Source organism: Hoplias malabaricus, chromosome 5, assembly GCF_029633855.1.
Source record: "Hoplias malabaricus isolate fHopMal1 chromosome 5, fHopMal1.hap1, whole genome shotgun sequence".
Taxonomy (NCBI): Eukaryota; Metazoa; Chordata; class Actinopteri; order Characiformes; family Erythrinidae; genus Hoplias; species Hoplias malabaricus.
This window is the reverse complement of record NC_089804.1, coordinates 19050506-19059248: the sequence shown is the minus strand read 5'-3', so window position 1 is coordinate 19059248 and position 8743 is coordinate 19050506. Positions and strand designations below refer to the sequence as shown.

The following is an 8743-nucleotide window of genomic DNA, read 5'->3' as shown; positions in this document are numbered from 1 at the left end:
AAAAAATAGCTACAGCACTTCAGAATAAAAGTCTAACTATAAAAAAGTTCTTCATTAAATATATAAAATTAATAAACGAAGTAATATATATGAATATAAATCTCTCTCTCTCGCTCAGATTAAGATTAATATAGCTGTTGTTTTACAAAAAGATATTATATATCTCTAAAGTGGGAGGCCTATATCCTGCTTTATTCAATTCTAGACTCAATGATATTTAAAATTATTTGTAATAATAAACTGGAGTATATAACCTGAAAAACTATTATTAGACTTTATAAAGATGGGGGTCTCAACATTCTGGATTTTAATGGAATATATATATATATACTCTCTGAACTGGAAACAATTGCATATATTTTTTAAATCCTTTGTTAGACAGTAGAGGGCATTCCTGAGTGAGGCCAAAATGAATGGGTTTCTAGATTTTTGTTCAGTTTTCTCCTTATTTATACTCCATTTATTTTGCTAAAAACCTCCCCTGTTTGTGAAGACATTCTTTCTGCACGTACGGAAGTAACCTACGTATTTATCAAGTCTGCACAAGGTTGGAAAGTTTTAGTGATCCTCCTGCCACCAAATAAGTGGATCCTTATCTCGAACAATTAAAAATGACTGCTGAACCTCACACTTACTCCTCACCCAGAGCAGGACTCAAACTCACAACTCCAGAACCATGGAGCAGTGTGACAGAGACACCACCTGCAGCGCCACCGTGCCACTTTTGGCAAATTAATAGATTAAGTAAATAGCAGATGGCATTTTTTTGATGTTCAGAATTAAACAAAATATCAAATGTATTTATCTTTAAAGAAATGTTCATTTTTTTGTCCAATATTCTTCATTGCTTTATTCCAAAAAATCATAGAATTAGTAAATTTACTTTTTTTTTTTTTTTTCCATAAATTTTACAAACATTCTCCACTTGTGAGTTTTCAAGCTACAAACAGTGTAGTGTATCTTTAAAGGTACAGCAGTGGTGTTAGAGTCCCGTTGTGTTCCCTAAAACTTCATTACGTTCTCTTCTCCAGAAGGAGAGGGGGATCTCTGTAATCTTTCATTATACAACTGTGGAGAATAAAAGAACACAATAAAAGTCCTGGATGCCACTGGGCATATGATATCAACACAACTTTAATATCTACAGTACTGTAGCACGCATACAAAATGAGGCTTTGTAAATAAAATATTTGTTGGTGATTCAGTGGATGTAATGAAGATGTCAGGACATTGATATTAAGTGAGTGACATAAAATGATGTTAAGTAGTAAGATGTTCAAAGGACGAAATTTTTATGACAACATTTGAATCCAATTACCATGTGCATTAAAGAATTTTATTAAAGATTTAGGGAACATTAAGATATAATATAGAAGATTCAGTCTCAACTCCTCACCGTGTCACTGAATCGATTATCCACTAATCCCTTTCTCAGAAAAAAAAACAACAAAAAAAAAAACATCCCATTGCAAGACTGCAAACATTGTAAGAGACAGTGCAAGGACAATGTGGAGTAAATGACAGACAATCTGCTTGACATTCTATTTATGTCTGAGTTTCTTCTTATTTTTAAAGGATATTTGTGTTAAGTCCATAATAAAAAGATTTGATACATAAACTATATGTTTATATGTGTGCAAATAAATTGAATGATCACAGGATTGGTCACACTTACCTAGTGTCTACACTCTGGAGCAATACAGGAGCACTTTGTGTTTCTCCAATTACAGACTGTTGTCCCCCTGTTTCTCTGAATATGTCCATTTCCCCATTTCACCACGTTCTTAAACGACCAGGACCCAAACAGGACCATAGCAGAGCAGGTATGATTTGTATGATTTACAGATCAGAAGATGTGGCCTTGGTTTCAAGTGAGGCATTTGAGAAGCTTAAAATGTGACCAAAAAATTAACAAAGTAGGGTCAACAAAGCCATCATGTGTTACAAATGTTTAGGAATACATTAATGGGAATGTTGGTAGATACTGAAATGCTGGATCCTAACTTTTAACACCATTTTAGTTGCAATCCCAACCAATATTCAACATACGTATGAAAATGTCCTCATATTCATGTTACTTTTCAACATTAAAACGATGTCATGTTCTCAAAAAGTGATTGTGTTTAGGTCATGTGATGTCACATCCATAATTCAATAAAAAAAATACATCACATCAGTGCCAGTTAGGTCTGAACATTCCTGAGAAATTACATAGCCCCATCAAGAGTGTGAGGGGGGGATTGACTACTGACGTGCAGACTGACCAATTAAATGTTTACAGAGAAGGTCATCGACCAATAACGGTAGCTCTACAGTCAGACCGTCCAATCAGAAGATTTTAGGCTACTTCACCACGCCCCCTTCTCACTCAAGCGACTCAATCGGAGTAGGGGAGGGCGGGACTACTTTGTGAACGAAACTTCTCGAAGTTCTGTGTAAGCTCTAGAAAAACAAAATACCAGACGTTTGTGAAATTCCGCCCGGACATTTTTTTAAGTCTAAAAAAGAGGACATGTTCGGGTAAAAGAGGACGTCTGGTCACACTACTATTAAATACTTTCAGTGGGTGGATTCAATATTAAAAGTCATACTGCTAAAATTTAATTTGCGCAAGTAATACACAATAATATCAATGTCAGTGGACAAAACAACTCAATGTAAAATTTTGTGGCCATGGGGAAAACATTTCTGAAAAAATATTGCATGTGCCATAAAAACAGACTTGAAGGGAAGACACTTTTTTCAGTTTGCTGCATTTATTTTCATCACAAGAAAAATAGAACCATAAAATACACTGTACATGAACAATTAATCTATTTTTTTTTGTTATTTTGTATTCATGCAAGATGTCTACATTTCTGTTGCTGATTTCTTTTTTTGGAGTAACATCAGTGATATTAGACAAAGAGTTTGTGTAAAGCCAAGGCTAATTTCACTGCAGATGTGATTTCTTTATTAGCATTTTGTCTTCAAAGGGGATCTTGCGGTGTTGTGTAAAGGCAAATTCTGACAGACATTATTAATTTTTGATGTAATTTGTCTGCATCAAAAACTTATCTTTTCTTTTACCACAAAAGAAAAAAATGTCTGGCTCTATTATAGAAATGTATAGAGAGTTCATGGAAGCTACCTGGGTTCTTGCCAGTTTGCCAGAGAGCAATTCATTTTGGTAAGAGAGTCAGTTAAGCATCAGACTCAGAAAGAAAGAATTTAAGAAAGAAATACCTATACACACACTATCATGAAACAAGTTATCTCCCCATCATAATCTGGGACACAACAGCAACAGAAGGAGAAGTTCTAATGGAAATGTTGAAGATATAATACATATAAAAAGTTCTGTTTTGAGTTTCTTTTCCATTTCCTTAAGACTTTAATCCAGTTTATGAGGTATACTTGGTGTTTTATGCAGGTGCCACAGAGGAGACTTCTGTCTTGGATGTAGACACTTCAGATCCATCATCAACCTTTTTTCCAAAGAGTTGCATGATGCACACACGGAACTGCAAAAAGAGGAAGATAATTGGCCATTATATGTCATTAGAAAAAATTGTATTTTTGTGGACCATGAACATTCACTACTATGTACTATAATAATGTATCTACTCTATATCATTTATCAGCTAAAATAAAAGGTACATGAGTTCAATGGAAAAGACCTACTTGTCTGTTCATGAAGACGTAGATAATGGGGTTGTAGATAGTGGCGCTCTTTGCAAAGTAAGCAGGCATCGCTGCTGCTAGTGGGTGGAAAGCGTAGCCAGGGTTACCAGCAGCAAAGCAGGCAAAGAAGGTATAAGGACCCCAACAGAAGCAATATGCAAAAATCATGACCACAACCATCCTGGACACTTCCTTCTCAGCCTTCTGGGTTGATTCTGAATCTTTCTGCTGTTGGGCTACCTGTTTGACAAAAACAGATTTATGGTCTGTACCATTCGCTCATGCGCAGAACGATTACGGTGGTGATTTTGAATGGTTTGAAGTTATTTATTGCACTAATGGAACAACTTACAGTACGAATGGCCCACCACACAGCCAAGTAGCAAAGAACTATAATGCCCAGGGGGATGATGCAGCAGGTGATCATCAGAACAATCATGTAAGATTGAACTCCAGGATCCTCACTTCCACTAAACACATCAGGTCCACAGGAAGTCTTCAGACCATGAGGCCAGTACCTATTAGGCAAATAGTATTAATCATCCAGTGTTTATTAGAATGTTTTAAATTGATCCTGTAGCACAAGCCCAGAATGTACCTGCTCCATCCAAAGATGGGAGGTGCACACCAGAGGGCAGACCAGACCCAGGTGAAGACAATTCCAGCAGTTGCCATTTTACCATCAAATTTAACATTTCCAAAAGGTTTGCACACCACCACCCATCTCTCCCAAGATATGACAGTCAGAGACCACAGACCAGCAATTCCTGAGGAATTGAGTTAGAGGTAGAATTTAAATTAGCAATCATGAATCAATTACCAAGCTCTGTGCTTATATCTTTAACCACGAATCCACTTACCACAAGTGGCAACTGTAAAACCCTCAAAAACACACATCGGGTGTCCAAGGATGAAGTAGCCAAAGAACTGGTTGCAGACACTGATGGTGCTGGCCAGTAGTGTCTCTAAAAGATCAGCCACAGCAAGGTTGACCAAGATCCAGTTCAGAGGGTGACGGAGTTTCTTAAACTTGGCTGTGGCCACCAGAACCAGGCCATTGGTGAAGGTCGAGGCAACAACCACAAAGAACATCCATAATGTAGCAAGATTGTACACCCATCTTGGGGCAATGTGATAGTTTGGACCCTCAAATGGATCTGTGAAAAACACAGTATGTTTAAGCCATAGTTAATCTTACTTTGAATACTCTGCAAAAGTTGTACTCTTTCATAGCAAACAGGTGATTAAGATGTCACCAGCTTCTTTTTACCACTGGTTAAAAACTAGTTAGGAAAGTAAGGAACAACCGATTTATTGTGTTTCTTAAGTTATTTCAATGGGTACACTTTAATGTTGTGGATAAGTCAGTTGTACTGATATTTGAGACATAATACCATGTCTCATATGGCAATTCTCATATTCTTCTTTTACCCCCTGAACTGCCTTCCCTTTATGAACAGAATGGATAAGGATTTAATTTGTATCCAGACAGCTTCAGAACAAAGCAGTGAGGTTTAGAGGAAACTCCAGTATAGAACACATTTGATGTTACCAGATGTCGCTCTTACCTTTGGTGTTATTACTATTCGTATATACAAAGGCTGATTCCCGCGTCGTGTCTTCGCCTCGTCGCCTGGCAGCAAAAACAGCATCTCCCCATTGATCTGCCATCCTCAGGGTTTTTCAGGAGGTTGCGGTCAGTGCTTTTATTGCTTTGACAGTTGCTGATCGTTTTTTTTTTACTTGCTCCCTACCACTCTTCAGACTTCAGGCTTCTACTGTTCTCCGTGGTCTGTTGTCATATAAGCGCCAACAGATTTCTGGATCTTGTCAATGTGCTTTTATACACAGCAACAGGATGCCTAGGCTGGATTAGAACAGCCCCTGAATAAGGTCAGGGTGCCAGAAGAACCCACGTGAATTTATCAGGCACATGCTTTATTATAAACAACCTGGCATTAGGATTCTATTGGCTTAGGAAAGTAGCCTAAGCTATGATTGCTCTGTGAAAGCTGAGATGTCACATAGGGTAAAGCATTCTTTGTGCCACGTAGCTTTAATACCAGCCAGTGGTCACTTCTAAACTGATTATAAGGCTGACCTGTGTTTTTAGGGTGATGACCTGTTAACTGTGATGTTACAATGTAATATTTACATGTGTAGTTTGTAAAACTTGTTTATGGGTCTCTAGCTCAGTTTATTCGTGTGTTGCAGTCTGAATTAAAACACACAGCTTTGTGCAGGAAAAGTGGTTATTAGATAGAAGCCATTGAAAATCTACTTGCACTGAACCAAATCATCCTTACGACTTAGCCATCCAAGCTACCATTACAGAATGCCTGCCCTCCTTGTAGCGACCTCGTTTCCCGTACTAAGACTTATATGATACGAAGTGCAAAAGGCTTTGGTCTTTTAAAGAATACATTCAAAGAGAATACAACATTTTCTGTTTGCTGCAAGCTTTTATTTTCATAAGAAATAAAATAGAACAACATACTGTATTTAACTATCTTTCTTTTTTGTCATTTTGGTTTGCATGCAAAGAGGCTATAAAATTGATTAAAGGTTTCAGTGGTAGTAGTACATTATTAAATATTAAGCTACAGGAATTTATTTTACATTTGCCAACAATTAGTAGATGCATAAAAGATTGTAGGCCCTTTGCAGAAACACTGCTTTCTTGCCTGATTGTCAGAAGACAATGCATGTAATTGTATGAATGCTGAGGACTGTCACAAAGAGAAAATTCAATAAGCTGTACTGTTCAGCCACAGCCACAAAGTGTTGAGAAAATAGTACATTTACACAGTCTGGCAACAAGGTATTTCTCCATCATTCCCGGAAAACAATCAGTAGATGATTTAGCTGTAATCATTGAATATCTGAAGACAAATACAAAATGATCTTGTCTGGTTTTCTTCTTCATGTGAATTGGATTCAGTTTATGAGGTATACTTGATGTTTTATGCAGGTGCCACAGAGGAGACTTCTGTCTTGGATGTAGACACCTCAGATCCATCATCAACCTTTTTTCCAAAGAGTTGCATGATGCACACACGGAACTGCAAAAAGAGAAAGATAATTAATGAACAATATATATATTTGATGCCTATGAGCACTGAGAATTGTTTATGTGTATGATTAAGTAAGACCTAAACATGTTTCATGGTAAACAACCTACTTGTCTGTTCATGAAGACATAGATAATGGGGTTGTAGATAGTGGCGCTTTTAGCAAAGTAAGCAGGCATCGCTGCTGCTAGTGGGTGGAAAGCGTAGCCGGGGTTAGCAGCAGCAAAGCAGGCAAAGAAAGTATAAGGACCCCAGCAGAAAATATATGCAAAAATCATGACCACCACCATCCTGGACACTTCCTTCTCAGCCTTCTGTGTGGATTCTGAATCTTTCTGCTGCTGGGCTACCTGTTTGAACATAGCACAATTCCTCAATTTGGTGTCCTCTTATGTGTAGAAAAAGGTTACCTCAAATAATTTAAGTTATGATTTAACTTTATCCAACGTGACGACTTACAGCACGAATGGCCAACCACACAGCAATATAGCAGAGAATTATAATGCCCAGGGGGATGAAGCAGCACGTGATCATCAGGACAATCATGAAGGACTGGACTCCAGGATCCTCACTTCCACTAAACACATCAGGTCCACAGGAAGTCTTCAGACCATGAGGCCAGTACCTGCCAGGAAATAAGACAAAATATCAGCCCTTGACATCTTCCACAATTTTATGTTTTTATGACACCTTGAACGCTTATGAGCACGTAAACCAGCAGACACGGTTTGAATGAAACTCCTACCTGCTCCATCCAAAGATGGGAGGTGCACACCAGAAGGCAGACCAGACCCAGGTGAAGACAATTCCAGCAGTTGCCATTTTACCATCAAATTTAATATTTCCAAAAGGTTTGCACACCACCACCCATCTCTCAAATGAAATTACAGTCAGAGACCACAGACCAGCAATTCCTGAGGAATTGAGTTAGAGGTAGAATTTAAATTAGCAATCATGAATCAATTACCAAGCTCTGTGCTTATATCTTTAACCACGAATCCACTTACCACAAGTGGCAACTGTAAAACCCTCAAAAATACACATCGGGTGTCCAAGGATGAAGTAGCCAAAGAACTGGTTGCAGACACTGATGGTGCTGGCCAGTAGTGTCTCTAAAAGATCAGCCACAGCAAGGTTGACCAAGATCCAGTTCAGAGGGTGACGGAGTTTCTTAAACTTGGCTGTGGCCACCAGAACCAGGCCATTGGTGAAGGTCGAGGCAACAACCACAAAGAACATCCATAATGTAGCAAGATTGTACACCCATCTTGGGGCAATGTGATAGTTTGGACCCTCAAATGGATCTGTGAAAAACACAGTATGTTTAAGCCATAGTTAATCTTACTTTGAATACTCTGCAAAAGTTGTACTCTTTCATAGCAAACAGGTGATTAAGATGTCACCAGCTTCTTTTTACCACTGGTTAAAAACTAGTTAGGAAAGTAAGGAACAACCGATTTATTGTGTTCCTTAAGTTATTTCAATGGGTACACTTTAATGTTGTGGATAAGTCAGTTGTACTGATATTTGAGACATAATACCATGTCTCATATGGCAATTCTCATATTCTTCTTTTACCCCCTGAACTGCCTTCCCTTTATGAACAGAATGGATAAGGATTTAATTTGTATCCAGACAGCTTCAGAACAAAGCAGTGAGGTTTAGAGGAAATTAGAAAATAATATGTATTTAAACTTATACCCCTTAAACAACTCTATGATCAGAACCAACTCAGGGCTGATATTGTGTTGTTCATTTAGATTATTGTACCCTGACCTATTACTTGCTAAAACAGACAAGACATTAGCTTGCTAGCTAGCTAGTGTGAGCAGGGAAAGACAATCCAAGGAAGTGTAGGGGGAAGCCCAAGTTAGGGCTGTGGACTAAAATGAGACAATATTCTCACCTTTGGTGTTATTGCTGTTGGTGTATACGAAGACTGCATCCCGCGTTGTGTCATCTCCCCGTCTCCTTGCTGCAAAAATGGCATCTCCCCATTGCTCTGCCAT

General features: G+C 38.1%; 2 protein-coding genes across 2 annotated transcripts; both read right to left on the bottom strand.

Annotated features, from left to right (window-relative positions):
• Positions 1-3404: 3404 nt before the first annotated feature.
• Positions 3405-5334, bottom strand: LOC136697485 (red-sensitive opsin). Its single transcript, XM_066672631.1, has 6 exons — positions 5232-5334; positions 4524-4820; positions 4262-4430; positions 4016-4181; positions 3664-3903; positions 3405-3503 (listed from the first exon to the last, which is right to left on the bottom strand). Exons 1-6 carry the CDS (start codon positions 5332-5334, stop codon positions 3405-3407), a joined length of 1074 nt encoding a protein of 357 aa, XP_066528728.1.
• Positions 5335-6626: 1292 nt separating this feature from the next.
• opn1lw1 (opsin 1 (cone pigments), long-wave-sensitive, 1) lies at positions 6627-8743 on the bottom strand. Its single transcript, XM_066672782.1, has 6 exons — positions 8641-8743; positions 7742-8038; positions 7480-7648; positions 7194-7359; positions 6845-7084; positions 6627-6725 (listed from the first exon to the last, which is right to left on the bottom strand). Exons 1-6 carry the CDS (start codon positions 8741-8743, stop codon positions 6627-6629), a joined length of 1074 nt encoding a protein of 357 aa, XP_066528879.1.

Bases quoted from the DNA above. Each gene is read 5' to 3' on its own strand.
- LOC136697485 (XM_066672631.1), bottom strand. From the start codon at position 5,334: ATGGCAGATCAATGGGGAGATGCTGTTTTTGCTGCCAGGCGACGAGGC. The intron at 4,431-4,523 runs GTAAGTGGATTC...TCAATTCCTCAG, and splicing joins TTTTACAGTTGCCACTTGTG to GAATTGCTGGTCTGTGGTCT. The intron at 3,904-4,015 runs GTAAGTTGTTCC...TTTGTCAAACAG, and splicing joins TGTGGTGGGCCATTCGTACT to GTAGCCCAACAGCAGAAAGA.
- opn1lw1 (XM_066672782.1), bottom strand. From the start codon at position 8,743: ATGGCAGAGCAATGGGGAGATGCCATTTTTGCAGCAAGGAGACGGGGA. The intron at 8,039-8,640 runs GTGAGAATATTG...TGTTTTTCACAG, and splicing joins CAACAGCAATAACACCAAAG to ATCCATTTGAGGGTCCAAAC. The intron at 7,360-7,479 runs GTAGGAGTTTCA...ATTTCCTGGCAG, and splicing joins CCCATCTTTGGATGGAGCAG to GTACTGGCCTCATGGTCTGA.